Raw genomic sequence first — 18115 nt, 5'->3', positions numbered from 1 at the left:
TCACGACATCTCACCAGGGGGGGAGGGAGGGTTCAGAAAATTGAAAAAAACACCTCACGTAATTTATGGACGCCCCCTTTCCGGCATCACCCACTGTTCTTAATTCCAATTAATTCTTATTCGCGACTAAAATTGGAAAGTGATGACATGGCTAAATGCATTTGCATTTAATTTTAATTGAAATATTTCGAATACAAGTATAAAAATTAGTAAAAATTCGTGGGTGAAAGTATATTTTGTGAATTTAAGTGAAGTTTAGAAATGTATATATTATAATGTGCCAAACTATAGCGAAGTTCTCGAGGGCATGTTGAAGGCAAATAATTACCAAACTATTATTTTCGGAATAATTGGGAGTTATAAAGTCTGTTCCTAAACCACTCCCTAACATCTCAACCAAGTTTCATAAGACATTATAGTTTGCCTAAACTTGTCCATGCTACATTATAGTAAATCCCTGCCTTAAAAATGTTTTTATTTTCTAATAAGAAATTTAATTTTGCTCAATTGATAATTAGGTATTTGTATTGTGCCTTAACAAATAAATGAATCCAAATTTGCTTTTCCAAAAAAATGGCAGCACTTTTGTCTTTTTCTTCTGCACCTTTTCTCTCTTCCTTTACTATTTTGTTGTGTTTGCACATTCTGACAAGTCACCCAGCGCTTACCGTGAATGAAAATTTAGCACAGCGCAGGTAAGAAGAAGAGCAGTTATTTAATTTTACCATTGGTTTGTCTATTTTACAATTGTAAAGTACTATTTATGTAGACCGCTTTTTGTAGTTCTCTTTTTACGATAAAGATTTGAAATGTAAATCAGTGAATGTTAAAATAGCGCTGATAAGCATAGCTGAACTTAACCAGTGCAGTAGTTAATTTGTATAATATATGCTGTAAACAAACACACACATACAACAGCTCTTTCCTTTCGACTATAGTAAAAAAGTGTGAAGTGTAGTGTAAAATTCGTGAAATCAAACAATTCTAGCGCAAAGTTCAATAATAAAATATCAACACGAATTATATTAGATAATGTATATGTTTGCACCTAGATTACAAGTGCGAACTAACCGATAATCTACATATATACTGTGAGATTAAGCATCAACTGTGCAATGGTAAGCGCCCATATACATACATATGTACGTATATAAAAACAAGTATTGACACACATTAAAATGTGTATACTTTGCTTACTACAGCTACGTTATCTATGACGGCTACTAACAACAAAAAAAGTAGTAATTGTGTATTGAATGAGTAACTGCGGACTGGAGCGTCTGCTGTGTTTCAGTACTCTTGTGGAGCTCAACGTTAACGGTTAAGAGATTTGTAATCGTAGAAAGCTTGATCTCGTCTTAATTGAAGTGTAATAAAAGAAAAACTTGTTTAAAATGCCATCACACATAGTAAATCCAGATTTACAAAAGGAACGTGACAGAGCTTCCTTCAATACGCAAGAATTCACATACTGGTGGATTGGAGGCAAGGAAAAGTATGAAGCGAAGAAGAAACTGGGTAAGCATAACGCTTGTGACATACATATTCACTTGTATTAAAAGTATGCATTATTACTAAACACAATTGTTTTGAGGCTTGGCAGCGTGTCAACATGCTCGCGTGTGCAAATACAGAAATGTATGTGTATGGATGTATGCTCATGAATTTATGCACACATTTTCTTTATTTGCACATCATTTTTGCTGTTTGTTCGCGTCTATATTGTGAGTCGCAGGTATTTACTCTGTCCACAATTACCGAATGGCTTACTGACCCGCACAACCGTTAGCAGTGCAACCGTTACAGTGGTTAATTAATGCTTAATGCAATCGTATTGTGCAAATGGCCAAAGACACAGTGGCGTATACGCAACTAGTGCATTAAAAAATGTGATTATAAATATGCACATACTCACTTACATACATATGTATGTGTAGGCGATCATTAAATTGGTGCTTGATTCATATAATTTTTTGGCTTTTTTTTAATCTAGGTAATTGAACGTAAAAGTGAAGTTGCCATTTTTCATTACTCATTTGCAATTAAGTCAGCTTGCTTTCATTTAATAATGGCTGCTTGAACTTTGGCCCCAGAAGTTTCAGTCAACTAAGTACAACTGTAGGCTCTTAACTAAAATGCTTAGTAACCGCTCACTATTGCAAGCGTTTAAAAAAGCGGTTAGGTTGTTGTGCTTAATTTATGAATAATGTCTGTATGTATTAACGCATGTTGTTCAGGTCATTCAACTATTCTCCATAAACTTTCAAATAATGATAATGGGAGAGCGCCCTTGGCTGGGTTGTTTTGGTACGCAGAGCCCACTAACACTAGGATGATGCCTATTCGGCTTGAGCTAAAACGTGCACACAACAACAAAGCAGAAAAATGCATATGCACATATATACATATATAAGTAGTATAAATGAACTTTAGTACTTCAATAATTGCTTGTTTACACAATATTAAATTGCATATTTGGATTTAAAGCTAATGCAATTTCTACTCAATATGAGATCAGATTTCATTATCGGCTAAAAAAGAAGAAATACCTATGTGTATACTTAAGTAATGCAAAAGTCTAAATATCAACAGCCTCGTTCAGAGTTCGTTAAGTGCAAAATGACACGTCCATGTCGATTTCACACGGCTTCATATCTTGATCCAGCTATAAAGATTTCTGGTACATACGAACTGGAATTATCGATTAGATTAGCACAAATATTGTAAGTGATAAAATTGTTTAGTGATTTTTGCGAAGCGTGTGGCATTAGTAATAAGAAAAAGCATAAGACGTCTTAATAAATTAAAACATTGGATGATATCAAAATCGTAAAAAATGCTTTGAGCGGGAAAATGTGTAAGAATTTTGTCAGTGGGGGGCGCCGAAGCCGAATGGATGGGTACGTGACTACCATTCGGAAGTGCGCATGGTCGAAGCTCCGTGCATGGCACATCAAATGACAGAAAAAGTTTTTTCTATATGCGGCCACAAACCTATTCTGTTACAAAAAAGCTCCTCATAAAAAACCATCTGCCATTCGGAATCGGCTTAAAACTGCAGGTGCCTCCATTTGCAGAACAACATCAAGACCCGCACCTCAAATAGGAGTAGCAGCTCGGCCAATTATAAATAAATAAATAAATAAAACAAATTTATGAGTGTTTATAAAAAAGCTAAAGGTCATTTGGTTTTGACTCCCTCGTCAAGGCATTAGTCACTAATCATAACAAATTAATAAATAGAAAATAACAAAAAATTTAAATAATGAAATTATTTTTTTGACTCTCGCTAGAAAATAACTAAAATTTTAAATAATGAAATTAATTGTTTTGACGCTCTCTAGAAAATAACAAAAATTTTATATAAAAAAAATTATTTTTTTTTTTTGCAATTCATTAGATGATTTTTTTGGTTGGTTTTATTTTGACTTTGCAAATTGATTATGATAACTTATTTTTAAATTACTTTGCAGGTAATAATCAATGTATCATACTTTTTGTTTTTGTAACCGCACTTTGTCCTCAAAGTGGCTGTTCATTCATCAACTCCATCCTATTGCTCTAGCCTATGGCCAAAAAGGCTTTCGGTCTCCTGCGATGGACTCATAACGGTTTTGGCGTCAAATAGATGGGATAGGTAGGGCAAGCAGAGATCTGTTAGGCAGATGCCTGCAATATGAGGAACTAGACTAGCTACATGTGTATGAATCAAGTCTGGGTCGGAATACTCGAAATGTTTTGCGCATATTTTTTGAATTCTCCATTAAGCACCCGGGTCTGGCAGCACTGGCCTTTTCGATTTATGATTATAACCTTTTAAAAAGGATCCTCGAACAGGACGAAAAAATGCCAGATCTGGGTGCCCAACCGAAAGTTTTAAAAAGGTGTCCAACGTAGGGAACGTTATGCCTCAATACAAATTTCTTAGTCACAATTGCAACCCAGCTTCTTGCAAAAACCGCTATTTTATTAAAAATACTTTCAAATGCCACTTTCAGAGAAATTATTCTTGGAAGACCCCGAGCTGCAGGATGACCTGCCCATCTCGCACATGTCACCCAAGGAGCTGTACGAACACAGTGTGCGAAAAGCAGTAATTATAGCCAGAAAGCTACGCGCGTTGCGCGCTGAAGGCGAAGACGATGTGGATACATACGCGTAAGTTTCTTATTAACTCCATTAATCTTCAAATAAAATTTATTTCCTTTTAGCGCACTCTTTGGCGGCGCACTGGGCTCTGCGCTCATCAAAGAAGGCAATCCAATGATGCTTCATTTCGTAATGTTCGTGCCCACGATAATGGGTCAAGGTACGATTGAACAGCAAATCGAATGGCTAACTAAAGCTTGGGATTGTAATATACTTGGCACGTACGCACAGACTGAATTGGGACACGGCACCTTCTTACGCGGCTTGGAAACACGTGCCGACTATGATGCCAGCACACAAGAGTTTGTTTTGAATACGCCCACCATCAGCGCCTACAAGTGGTGGCCCGGTGGCAGTAAGTATCTTGAATTTCATCACTTACCACAAACGCAACTACATTTGTGCCAATTTTTTAGTGGGTCATACGGCAAATCATGCAATTGTCGTCGCACAACTGTACACCAAAGGCGAATTCCGTGGGCTGGCTCCTTTTATTGTGCAATTGCGTGATTTGGAGACGCATATGCCGATGCCGGGTATTGATGTTGGTGATATTGGTCCGAAAATAGGCATGAAGTCAGTCAACAATGGCTATTTGGGATTGAAAAATGTACGCATACCGTTGAATAACATGCTGATGAAGAACCAGAAGGTATTACCCGATGGTACTTATGTGGCGCCAAAAAATAGCGTACTCACCTACGGCACCATGATGTTTGTGCGTTGCGCGCTCATACGCGACCTGTCACAAACGTTGGCGAAGGCGTCTACCATTGCGATGCGTTACTCGGCGGTGCGTCGTCAAAGCCCGATCGACCCAAAGTGAGTGTTGTGACCCACTTATATGTATAAGTGCTTAGATAGATTTTTTTGCATCAAATATTAAAACTCTCTTTTGCCTCCAGTGAGCCCGAGCCACAAATCATCGAACACACGACACAACAATTGAAAGTTTTTCCACAAATCGCAAAGGCGATTGTTTTCAAAACAGCCGGCGAACACATTTGGAACATGTTCAATAATGTTACCGGTGAATTGGAGCAAGGCAATATGGATCGGTTGCCGGAAATGCATGCGCTCTCTTGTTGCCTAAAAGCGATCACCAGCGCAGACTCAGCGGCTGCGGTTGAGGTGTGTCGGCTGTCTTGCGGTGGTCACGGCTATATGGATTGCTCCAATTTTCCCACCATTTATGGCATGACAACTGCTGTGTGCACCTATGAGGGCGAGAACACAGTGATGCTGCTACAGACGGCACGTTATCTGGTCAAAGTCTACGCACAGGCGTTGAATGGCGAACCCTTGGTGCCGACAATGGAATATTTACGAAAGCCGATTGAAAACAAGAATTTTGGCAGTTTCGATGGCTCATTGGAGACCATCGTGCGCGCCTTTCAATTTGTGGCGGCGAAGTAAGTTACAACATTCAGATTTTTTTTTTGAAATGTTAAATTAATTAATAATTAACTGTACTTTGACAACAGCAAAGTGCGAATAGCTTATGAACGCATGGAAAAACATCGTAAACAAGGTCAAGAGCCGGAAGCGGCGGCCAATATGGTGGGCATTGAATTGACGCAGGCAGCGGATGTAAGTGAAAAAAAGGAAAAAAAAAACGAAATACCAAGGTTTTTTTCAGTATTTAGGGTAACAAGTAACAAGTAACAAGTAACCAAGTTCTCAGAATATAGCGCAAAAAAGTAACATAATTTACAACAAAAACAACAAAACAAGAAAATACAAAGAAAAAAAGAAACAAAGTTCCCTGGAATAGTTATTTCTCAGAATGTAGCGCAAAAAAGTAACATTATTACAACAAAAAAAAAAAAAAAAAAAAAACTCAAAGAAAAAATGAAGCAAAGTTCTTAACATTAATTACTAAAACTTTTTCTCTAACAGTTACATGGTCGCGCTTTCATCGTACAATCGGCATACAGCGAGTTGAATCAGCTCATACGACAAGTCTCACCTGAACTAGGCGCTGTGTTGCAAGCCATCTTAGAGCTTTATTTGTTAGATGCCTGCTTGGCACGAATTGGCGATTTTCTCAGAGTAAGTGCACCTCATCGGTCTAAGCACTGCCCATTCTGACGCTTCGAAAATATCTGAAATTTCAGTTTATCAACCTAACCGATGAAGCTATTACCAAATTGGAGCTACGTCTGCAGGATTGTCTTAGACGTTTGCGTCCGAATGCTGTGGCCCTTGTTGACAGCTTTGATGTGCACGATCGCGTGTTGGACTCAGCATTGGGTGCAGCAGATGGACGCGTCTACGAACGTATTTTCGAATCAGCCAAGAAAAATCCGCTGAATCGTGAGCCGGTGAACAAAACATTCCATCAGTATTTGAAGCCATTTATGAAGGCGAATTTGTAGGTGAATGACTACTAACGCACTCACATATGTACCACACATGCACACATACATACAAGTTATAAGTGTACATTATGGACTCTTAAATGCGCTGTACATAATAAAATATTTTTCTTCATTTTAATTAATGAAAATAAATTTAAGTGCCTTAAAATCTTAAATTTTATTGTTGAACAAATTTGTTTTCTATATTAGTTATGATTTTTAAATTATATTTACAAACGCAATAAATATGTCATAAATGCTTAAACATTCCACATAAAAATATTCATATTTATTGTTGAAGAAAAAGAGTTACTGTAGAGGCTGTACAAATTTTCCAACTTAAGTGCGCGCCATTCGTTGTCATCCAAGGAGGATAGATTTACCAGGTTTGTTCTTTAATTATGGTGAAAAAGAACATTGTGAGGGGAGCTTCGGCTGCCACGTGACTTGGGCGATTTGAGTGAGTAAATTACCTCATCATAGGTGTCAGCCTGTCGTTGACCTTTCCCCTTCTAATCGAAAAGTAAAAAGCTGTAGTGATTCCACTACTGAAGATTGGAAAATACACTGCAGGGTCCGGCACTCGAAAAGTAATCAATTAAAAAGGCCATCAATTCAGTTTGGAAAAAAATACTAATAATACAAAACTAAGAATCAATTTACTTTTGTTTGATATCACCACTTTTTGCCTTGACTATGGACTTGGTGTTGTTGTTGAAGTGGTTGAGTATTTCCACTGAAATTTCTAAGTCAGATCCATTTAGTGAGGTCCAAGTATAGCAGCAAATTATTTATCTCGATGGGTGAGATCTCATTAATTTACTGCAAGAAAGGCATGCCGAAGGAGCGGCAGCCGGTTCTACGTTACCGGAATGACTCGGGTTTTTCCCGACCAAGGGCTGCCGTCCCAGTACACTAGCCCTGTCTAGTGTATCGTATATCACCCCACCCCTTACGTCACAGGAGCAAACTCTCGCAGCAATCCTGCTCCAAATACTTCTCCTCGGGGCTGGAGTCGAATCCAACCCTGGGCCAGAAGTATTCTACTGCTGCGTCTGCCAAAAACGGCTTCACCCGAACTCCACCTCGGTTAGGTGCAATAAGTGCAACGGGTGGAGCCACCTTAAGACCTGTTCAGGCCTTAAGTCGCACAGGGAGTGGTCCACACGGTATGTGGCCACGTGTTGCTCCCGCCAACAGGCGTCTGATGCCTCCACGGCTACTACACCCCCTGATAGGCCGGCACTACCAACCGCCACCACAACCCATACCTCCACGGTGAGGAGCCTATCGGAGCAACACAACTCCCCTTCAACCCCTCCCATCCCTCCCTGCTCCAACCCCAGTGCGGGGACAAACCAGCAGCTCCTGGTCCCCCGTACAGCCTGTTCCGTGTGTCAGACCGTATTACCTCGGAATCTGGTATCAGTCCAATGCAATTCCTGCAGTGGCTGGTGCCATTTTCGGAGATGTTCCGGCCTGCGCACCACCCGTGAGTGGACAACTGCCTACGTTGCTCCCTGCTGTAGAGCTCTGCACCCACTACCGCCCCCGGAGGCGCGGCCGCCCACCACCATCAGGCCGCCACAACCACAGTGGATTGCGCAGCAGGTCCATCGTAGACAACCCCACGCGTCCCTCACCCCCCGGATTACACAGACCTCACCGAGAAGCTTCAAGCTTCTCCAGTTTAACTGCAACGGACTTACGAGTAAGGTCGACGAGATAGTCGACTTTATGAGCCGGCACAGTATTAAAATAGCTGCGGTCCAAGAAACAAAGTTGCACGCTAGGTCATCTCTGATCACCATGGATGGCTATAACGTGCATAGACACGATCGCGAGCGAGACAATGGTGGTGGCCTAGCGTTTATAGTCCACCACACAGTGCAGTATCGTCTCATCGATGAAGGAATCGACCGCAGGGACAGCACCTTAGAATGTCAAGGCATAGCTGTCCGGTCAGGCGATTCCGAGCTCGAAATATTTAACGTATATATACCCCCTGTCACCTGCTGCCCGGCAGGATATCACCCTGATATAGGTGCGCTCATCAGAGGTGAAAACCGATTGGTTGTAGGTGACTTTAATGCGCATCACGATCTTTGGCATTCAAGCCTGTCAAATGATCGTAGGGGACAGCAATTGGCAAAGCAGATAGACGACTCGACATTCAGCACTGTGAACGACGACGCCCCCACCAGGGTAGTGGGCAATTGTAGCAGCTCGCCTGACCTAACAATAGCTAGCGCGGGTCTGATAAATAGCATAACGTGGCGACCTATGCTATCGCTTGCATCAGACCACTTGCCCATTATCGTCTCGATTGAGAGACCTGCCGACTTCGTTTCCGCGAATCACCGGTCCTATTTTAACTTTAAAAAAGCTAATTGGGCCGGCTTCACGGAATTCACCGAGGACACCTTCGCCGCTCTTCCCATCCCCACTGATGTGCGCGTGGGCGAACGCGCATTCCGCAAGGTGCTCACAGCTGCTGCGGCTCGCTTCATCCCAGCTGGAAGTTATAAGGACATCCGTCCTCATTTCCTAGCAGAAGCAGCCAGTTTAGCGAACGAGCGTGACCACCTACGCCAGGCCGATCCCGGGGATCCCCGCATAAGGGATCTCAATTTGGAGATCCGGCAACTGGTAAATCAACATAAGCGGACTAAATGGGTTGAGCACCTGAAGACTTGTAACCTCACCTCCGGTGTGAGTAAGCTCTGGTCCACCGTTAGGTCCCTGTCGAACCCGACGAAACACAACGACAAGGTGGCTATCACCTTCAACGGTTGCACTTCGTCGGACCCGAAGAGATGCGCGAGCTATTTTAGCCGGCTGTTCATACTGCATCCTTCGGGCGACAGAACCAAACGTCGTGCTACCAGAAGGCTGCACAAACTGACGAACGACAGTGCGCCACTTACTTTCTCCGGTGATGAGGTTCAGGGGGCCATCAACAAGTCGAAATCATCGAAAGCCATTGGCCCTGACGTATTAAACGCGCTGATGCTGAAGCATATGGGACCCCTGGGAGTAGGATACCTCACAAGGGTCTTCAATTTGTCCCTGGCCACTCTCATCATCCCTGACAAGTGGAAAGCAGGGAGAGTGGTCCCACTACTGAAACCTGGGAAACCCGCCAACCAAGGGGAGTCTTATCGGCCGATAACTCTCCTTTCCCCAGTAGTGAAGACACTTGAAGCCCTCCTACTCCCTCTCTACACGACACACCTGGCCCCAGCCCCACATCAGCACGGATTCCGACGAGTGCACAGCACCACCACTGCACTCACCGCCATAAACGCCCAGATAAATCGCGGGCTTAACCAAAACCGCCCCTGCGAGAGGACTGTCCTAGTAGCGTTGGACCTAAAGAAGGCTTTCGATACAGTCAGCCATTCCACGCTACTAGATGATATTTATCAGTCGACACTCCCGCCAGGGCTGAAGAGGTGGTCCGCGAACTACCTGAGCGGTCGGCACTCGTCAGTGATTTTTCGAGATCAAATATCAAAGCAGAGGAAGATTAAGCAAGGCGTACCGCAGGGTGGTGTCCTTTCACCCTTGCTTTTTAACTTCTACCTCTCGAAGCTCCCCCAACCACCAGCTGGAGTTTCCCTGATCTCATACGCTGACGATTGCACGATAATGGCGTCGGGCAATGACATCGATGGCCTGTGTTCCAAAGTGAACAACTACCTCACCGACCTTTCTCGCTTTTTCACTGCGAGGAATCTCCAACTTTCCCCCACAAAGTCCACGGCGACCCTTTTCACCACCTGGACAAAGGAGGTCAAGCTGTCCCTTAAGGTAAAAGTCGACGACACACCAATTCCGACTGTAAATAACCCCAAAATTTTGGGTGTAACCTTTGACAGCTTGCTCTCCTTCTCTGCGCATACAACCGCAATTGCCACAAAAGTCCAAAATCGCAACAAGGTCCTCAAATCGCTGGCCGGCAGCACTTGGGGCAAAGGCAAAGAACTGTTGCTTTTGACATTTAAGGCAATTGGCCGGCCGGTTCTAAACTATGCTGCGCCTGTCTGGTCGCCTGGAACTAGTGATTCGCAGTGGACAAAGCTTCAGACATGTCAAAATACCGCCATTCGGACAGCGACCGGGTGCCTCCTGATGTCACCCATCCAACATCTACACAACGAGGCACAAATGCTCCCAGTTGCGGAGCACAACAAATTGCTCAGCAAGCAGTTCTTGCTGGGGTGTTACCGCAGGTTTCACCCCTGCAGACACCTGCTTGAGCCTGAGCCGCCTCCCAGGCACGTCAGGAGACACCTCCTTGACTACGCTGACGAACTCCAGGACAAAACTGACCGAAACCTACTGGACCGGACATTATTTAGACAGTCAATAAACGACATTCACCGGGAGACCGTTACCACCTTCATGAACTCCCGTCCTGTGAATGCCGTAATCGGAGTCCATCCACCACCTATCGCAGATGAAGAGCTCCAGCTTCCCCGTGAGACTCGTGTAACATTGGCACAATTACGTTCTGGATATTGTAGCAGGTTAAACTCCTACTTATCCAGAATTGACCCCGACATACCAAACATATGTCCGGCATGTGAAGGTACCCTGCACGACACTAACCACCTCTTCACATGCCCCCTCAAACCGACTCATCTAACCCCCCTCTCCCTCTGGACCCAACCTGTCGAAACAGCATGTTTCCTGGGCCTACCCTTAGATGAGCTAGACGAAGACGACCGATGATATACTTACACTGACAGGGCTAACTATGCTGTTAAAACAACAACAAGCGGAGTCGTGCCCTAGCTAGCTCTGGACATTCAAATAAGTAGTGGAAAAGACTTTTCTTCACCCCTTCCGCTTGACAGCTTCTGCAGATGGGATTGAAGGGTAGGTTGAGTCTAGCTGCATGATCCCTTACTTTCCAATGGCCTGTAAGAGTTGCAGTTGTAATACATGTAGTTATTTGCTTCCATCTTCTTTCGGCTAAGGCATGATAGTGTGAAGCAATGGATGCTTTTAATGTGTTGAGTGGGGTGGAGACTGCCACCGCCTCTGCTATGTCTGGTTGGTTGGTTGGTTAGAGTGGTGATTCATCCAGGATCAAACTAGCGCTTCCGCACCATTTTGTTGCCACATCCTCGTTACCATATTGTTTAACAGTTATTTACAGCAGGACTATATCCAGTCTGTGCGGTTTAGGAACCTTATTAGGTTGTTGACGTCTAAGCCAGACAGCTGCTCGAGACTCTCGAACAGCGGTTTGCCCAGGGTTCACATTCTGTCCTTCCATAGGGCAGGGCATTCACAGAGGAAATGGAAGATTGTTTCTTTTTTCTCCGGTTGCTTACAACTATGACAGTATGTGTTATGAGGGGTGCCCATTTTGGCGGCTTGTTCTCCGATAGACCAGAAGCCAGTTATGACTGCCGTAAGTCTACAGGTGTCCCGTCGTTTCATGTTTATTAATGTCGACGATTGCTTGGGGTTGTAGGTGGGCCATAACGTTCTGCTGATTTTGCATTTCGTCTGGTCTCTCCATCTACAATCTGCAATTCGAAGGTATTTTAGGGAAATTGCATTCTTGACCGCACCTAGTGGAGTGAATACTGGTACTGCAAGAGCGCTATTCATGGCAGATCCCCCTCTTGCCAGTTCATCAGCTTTTTCGTTACCTTCTATGTTCCGGTGTCCCGGGACCCAAATTAAGGTTACTCTATGGTTTTCACTCAAGTTGGTGAGGCTATTCCTACTTTGCTCCACCACTTTAGAGGTTGTTATAGTCGCGTCCAGCGCCTGGATTGCAGCTTGGCTATCCGAAAGAATAGCGATATTGCCCTTGAAAGAGAAATTTGCGATTAGTAACCTACAGGCTTCCCCAATTGCTAGTACTTCCGCTTGGAAGACGCTGCTGGTATTAGGGAGACGCACAGATTTTTCAGTTCCAAGTCTATGAGAATATATACCAGCTCCAACACCACAATCCATTTTACTGCCATCTGTATAGACTGTGGTATCGAAGTTGTTTAGAGAAAATCCCTTATTCCATTCTTTTTTAGATGGAAAGAGTGTGGCAAAATTCCTATTGAACGTTACCATCGGGACGATGTAGTCAGTCCTCACCGAGGTTAATTGAGTTTGTCGCAATAATAGACTAGCGTGACCATAAGTTTTTTCTTTCCAGCGACCCGCTTCATTTAACCTAAATGCCTGCTATGTCTAGTGTCGAAGCTTTTCTTGCTAGCTCATCCGCTATCTCATTACCCTTATGTTCCTATGACCTCGAACCCATATCAGAGTGATTTCAAGCCAATGACTAAGTAATTCCTCTCTACACTGTAAGACTAGCTTGGAAGAAATGGAGTTGGAGTCTAATAGCTACTTGACTGTCTGAAAGATGGCTACCGTACCCCAACTTCCTTGTAGAGTTTTAGTGCCTTGCATTCTTCTCTGATCGCTAGAAGTTCTGCTTGGAGCACGCTGGCATAGTCAGGACGTCTAATTGACTGAGATAGGTTGAGTAGCTCCGAATAGAAGCCAGCTTCCACACCATAGTTCACTATGGCCTTGAGACGGTCCAGAAACGAATCGCAAGCTCCCCGAATGTGACTTGCAGATATTTTGGCCCATTCGTGGACAATGGCTTTCTTCAGTGCCTCGAGACTGGTGAATCTTTTAGTTCGGACCTTGCTCTCCAAAATGGCCCAAGGAGAATAATCCATCAGGTTCGCGTCCGGCCAATTTGAAAGCCATTGTGTGGACGTTATGAAGTTCGGACTGTTATTTAGTCAACTAACAGACAGTTGATGCCCGTGTATCAGCTGCGAGAGCGGTCTGAAGTTGGTTACACTTCCAGTGCTGGACCCTGTAATTATAATACCCAATATTTTTCAAGAGTTGAGTAGCGAAGGTACTTTGAATACTCCCTTTGCCACTGTCCTGGCTCTGTCGACATTGCGCAACCGCAAACTTTATTAAAACATTTTTGTACTAATATAAAACATGACTGCAACTACTGGATCGGACACTATACGAGGGCGGTTCAATAAGTACACGTGTTTGGTGGCAGAGGGCGCTCCTGAGGGAAGTTGGTGTTAGCCTCGTGTACTGCCATCTATCAAACGACGGCAATACAAATTTCAAACTGATTGATAGATTAGTTGACATTTGGCAGCAATTCGAGTAAGATGTGTTGCGTGATTTTCGCTAAGATGGAAAAAGGGCAGTAATTTGATTTTTGTTTTTGGATGGGAAAAAATGCGAGGAGATAAAAGCAAAGTTGGTTGCTGTCTATGGGACGTTGCGCCATCTATGACCACAGTTAGATATATTGGTACAACGAATTTAAACGTGGGCGAACATGAGGTTTTTGACGAGAAGCGACCAGGACGCCCGGTAGACGTGGTTACCCAGGAAATCATTCAAAAAGTTCGCTAACGAAGGTGCGGCCATAGGTGTGTCAACCTGAATGACAATTAATATTTTACATCATAAGTTGGCAATGGAAAGATTGTCGGCCCGATGGGTGTCGCGATTGCTTACAAGCGGATGTGTCTGTTCACTACAAAGCAGTGTTTGGAGCAATTTGAACGAGATCCGCAGGAATCCGTTCATTCATCATTTCACACCAGAAACAAAGCAACAATCAAAACAATGGATTTCTCCCGGTGAATCTGCTCCAAAGAAGGCGCAGACAGTTCCATCGACCGGAAAGGTTATGGTGACGATTTTTTGGGTTGCGAATGGCGTCATTCTCATGAATTTTTTAGAAAAAGGAAGAACGATCGCTGGACAATTGTTGGATAGCTTTCCCAAAAAATTGTAGGAGATACGGCCGCATTTGGCGAAAAAGAAGGTGCTGTTTTACCACGACAATGAACCAGCACTTTCATCCGGTGTTGTCGCCGCCAAACTGCATAAATTGCGCTATGAATTGCTGCCACACCTCTCGTATTCACCCGATCTATTTTTGTTCCCCAATATGAAAAAATTTAGTTCAAACGAGAAGGTCATCGCCGAGACAGAGGCGTATTTTGGAGAGTTCAACAAATCCTATTTTTTGGAGGGTTTAAAAAAATGGCCGGAGCGTCGGGAGAAGTGTTTCTTTCTAAAAGGCGACTATGCTGAAAAAAAAAAAATGTTAAAAATGGTGTCCCCATTTCTCACATGGGTACTTATGGAACCCCCCTCGTATTTTTACTTGTCTCAATTAGTGCTTTAATGTCTTGCTATGTAAACCAGTAAAAGGAAATTGCGTCAGAGGTGTTGGAAATTAATTAGCAATGTGCGTAAACACATAAAGACTACATATAAGCAAGGGGTAAACTGCAGGTATACAGAAAAACTCATATCATACACACACGTACATATGCATGGGAATTCAAATAAGGCTTTAGGCCCCATTTTCCCCCCCGATTTTTGTCTTCTTTGCATATTTAAAAAGTTTAATGCTTCCGGAATCTTGCGTAAAAATTTCAAGTAAATCAGAGGAGAACTGAGGGAGTTATAGAACTTCGACTGAAAGAATTTAGCCAGAACACTTTGGTACTAGCGAGTCTTTAGGCCCATTTGTGTTTAATGGCTTGTGCGTAGTGGGAGTCCTTTTGCCATTGCTGTTGGACCTCAGTAAGTGTCCATATCAACTTTATTACTTTTATTCACATCCACAGTCACATACACACACACACACACGAGCAGTGCATTTGCCTTTTCTACAGGAGAAAAATGTGTCTTCTTCTTCTAATGGGAAAATGGCTTTCTAATTAATGCCCTTAATAATCGGCCAATTACTGTCAGTTTGTGTTGTTGTTGCTGTCATTTTAATTAACTTCAGACTGTCCGCATAGATGTACATATGCACACATAATAGGTACATTAGGGTGCATCGCCCTCCATACAAAAAAAGAATTGGTATTTTTTCCCCATCGGTTTGCACAAAATGTTTCGAAAAAATATTAAGATTTACGTGAGTTGGAACAATTGGAAATTACCTCCAAAAATTGAGTTCTTTATAAACAAAATGAATTTTTAAAACATGTATATCTTTTTTAAGGGGGCATTCTAGTGTAGAGGCATGAATATCGCCCGGTTTTTGAAGCGCTGACCAAAGCCAAAAAGAAAAAATTAGCCATCCATTTTCTTATCATTTGCTTATTAATTATTGCATTAAAAACTTTAATTAAAAAAAATTATTAATTAGTGCATAAAAAACTAACCCTAACAAAAAAAAATTAAATTGACAAAATTATGCGCAGTAAAAGTAGAGGGTCCCTCCTGGTGGTTTGAAAAATAAAAACCATACGGATTCTTAATTATTCTAGATGCCGCTATCGAATGAGCCTTGGACAAGTTAAAACAAAATTGTTTTACAATATGGCGGCTGTTTGAAAAAATATTTTTTTTTGTATATTTTTCAACGATTCCGATTTTTTTTAATACATACTAAATGAAAAGTTATAGTTTCGAGCTATAGTCATCCGATGAAGGATTATATAAAGAACATTCTCCTCAGATTTGAAGTAAATCTGTGCATTAGAACTCCTTACCACCAGCTCGAAAAAAGTTGTTTTGAGGAAAACGCGTTCAAAGTTTTCAAATAAGACGGATCGGAACAGATGCCATGTCACCAAAAGGGCTAAAGCTCATGAAATAATAGGAATTTTAAAAAATCCTATCAATGACATTTGTCTTAAATATCTAAACTTTGAAAATATGCAACAAAAAATTTTCGATTTTTTCAAAATTCTACACCAGAATATCTCCTTAAATCATCTGAGAAGATCTGGAGCTATTTTTAATTTTTTTTTGAGAGATGGGTTTAAGAAAAATTTGAATAATTCAGATTAATCTTAACAGATTTGGACTTTTAAGCTATCATCGGAAAGGTATTTTTTCTCCCTTTCATTTCGTGGAAAATCAACCCATTCACATCCCGTTTACGCAGCATCAAAAATCTCATTGTTTTGATTCTGTGTATAAATTTTTGTTTTCTTGTTCACTCTTCTCGGGAGCATAGGGCCTCGACAACATTCAGTCTTGCGTTGATTTCGTTAATCTATTTTGATTTCTGACAGGGTAGGTGATTAGCCTGCCGCTACCCGTCCTAAGTAGTGGGAATACCCACCTGTCGTTGCTTAGCAACAACGCCTTCTTACTGCTAGCAGCGCCATCTGTGTTTCATATTTTTCTGGCAGAAGGATCGCGCAGATAGTTGAGGACTTCGCTAAATTTCGTCAGTTGAAAAAATATTTTGAAAAATTGTTCTACAGCTTGGCGCAAAATCAATCATCCAATTTTGTTTTTGAATAACTTTTTTTACTAGATCCAGAAAGTATTCTTACATTACGCGTTACGTAATTTACGCCTTTTTCTAGGTACTTTTGTCGAGCTTACGCAAATCTTAATGTATTTTCGTACTCTTTAGCAGAACCCTTAAATTTCGTCCTCTCAATTCTTACCATTCCAGGTGGGATATAGAGCCTCAGAAGCCTTAAAGTATGAATAATAAATTTTATAGTTCCAACTTTTTTTGCTGAGTCACCCTAATGCACATGTGTGTGTACATACATATGCATATGCTCGGTACAAAATTCATGCTGAGTCATCATATCTCTCAACCTTTGTCTCTATCAGCTCCATATCAAGGCGATTCGTACCATTTCCATTTTCTTATGATTCATTCTGTGCCTTCGCATCATATTTTATAGCAGTAGACCCTTTTAATGTTGCCGTAGTGCGTTTGTACGCCATCCCCAGATGTTTATTTTCACTTCCTGCCCCTTCGTTCGTTATCTTTAAAATTCGCACAAAGTTTTCTTAGCCCCTCCGCTTACTAACTTTTTAGATTTTCCAGTTTGTTTCATCGCTTTTTAATAGACAATTTACTGTAACTGTCATACAAATAGCTTATTTTTTTAGTTAAGCTCTCTCCCTTCAGTGAGTTTTTCAAATTGCTTTCTTCTTCTATGCTGCTTTTGTTTTAGTTATTTTTGTTGTTACTGTCTGTTAAAGGTTGGCACTAAGTTGGTATTTTCTGTTCCTTCTTTATTATTCCAGTGGTCTTATTTCATTTATAGCGCTTTTTGCCATTATTGTTGCCATGTAGCTGTACTTCTTCTTGTTGTAATTGTCTTTACTTTATTGGTTTTGTTGTTGCTGCTTGTTTTGGGTAAACAAGAATGCATTTTTGTCAATGCAGCGACACCAACAATGGGGCAACGACATGCGCCATAACGAAAACAAGTCAATGTCAATTACAGACTGAGTATAATTTATACAAACACACACGCACATACACACACATACACATGTGCACTCTTATTTACAGCCAAGTGTTACCATCGTTACGGCAATGCATTTGGTTTTGCTTGCATTGTAGCTGCCAGTCTGCCGTCTGTCGCCTTATTGATTCGGTGAGTATTAAATTTGAATCGGTGAATCTCCAAAGAACGTCGATTAAATTTACATAGCATAAAAAAATAATAATTTATTAAAAATGAAAAAATAAAAAATTAATGAATTAATTATTAATGAATTAGTTTTTAATGAATGAATTTTTAATATTCTTTGAACTCTAGCTGCAAAAGGTATAATACTTTTGATTGAAAAATGAA

The 18115-nt window shown here is 41.7% G+C and overlaps 2 protein-coding genes across 3 annotated transcripts in view; one reads left to right on the top strand and one right to left on the bottom strand.

Annotated features, from left to right (window-relative positions):
- The window catches only part of LOC128859003 (uncharacterized protein CG3556), a 64183-nt gene that overhangs the window by 20987 nt on the left and 25081 nt on the right, over positions 1-18115 (bottom strand). The gene's annotated exons all lie outside the window — the stretch shown is intronic.
- On the top strand, positions 686-6667 carry LOC128859001 (probable peroxisomal acyl-coenzyme A oxidase 1). 2 transcript variants are annotated; one of them, XM_054095654.1, is made up of 9 exons: positions 686-1118; positions 1203-1518; positions 3999-4158; positions 4212-4504; positions 4566-4971; positions 5055-5561; positions 5634-5739; positions 6049-6201; positions 6267-6667. In XM_054095654.1, the coding sequence occupies exons 2-9, from the start codon at positions 1395-1397 to the stop codon at positions 6525-6527; spliced, it is 2010 nt and encodes a 669-aa protein (XP_053951629.1). In that variant the 5' UTR covers positions 686-1118; positions 1203-1394; the 3' UTR covers positions 6528-6667. The 2 variants fall into 2 exon arrangements, with proteins under 2 accessions (XP_053951629.1, XP_053951630.1); XM_054095655.1 differs by having other exon boundaries at positions 686-1142.

This window comes from Anastrepha ludens, chromosome 3, assembly GCF_028408465.1.
Source record: "Anastrepha ludens isolate Willacy chromosome 3, idAnaLude1.1, whole genome shotgun sequence".
Taxonomy (NCBI): Eukaryota; Metazoa; Arthropoda; class Insecta; order Diptera; family Tephritidae; genus Anastrepha; species Anastrepha ludens.
The sequence above is the reverse complement of the archived record's forward strand: the minus strand, read 5'-3'. Positions and strand labels throughout refer to the sequence as shown.

Coding starts and splice junctions, on each gene's coding strand:
- LOC128859001 (XM_054095654.1), top strand. CDS start 1,395: ATGCCATCACACATAGTAAATCCAGATTTACAAAAGGAACGTGACAGA. Junction 5,562..5,633: donor TTTCAATTTGTGGCGGCGAA/GTAAGTTACAAC, acceptor CTTTGACAACAG/CAAAGTGCGAATAGCTTATG. Junction 6,202..6,266: donor GAATTGGCGATTTTCTCAGA/GTAAGTGCACCT, acceptor CTGAAATTTCAG/TTTATCAACCTAACCGATGA.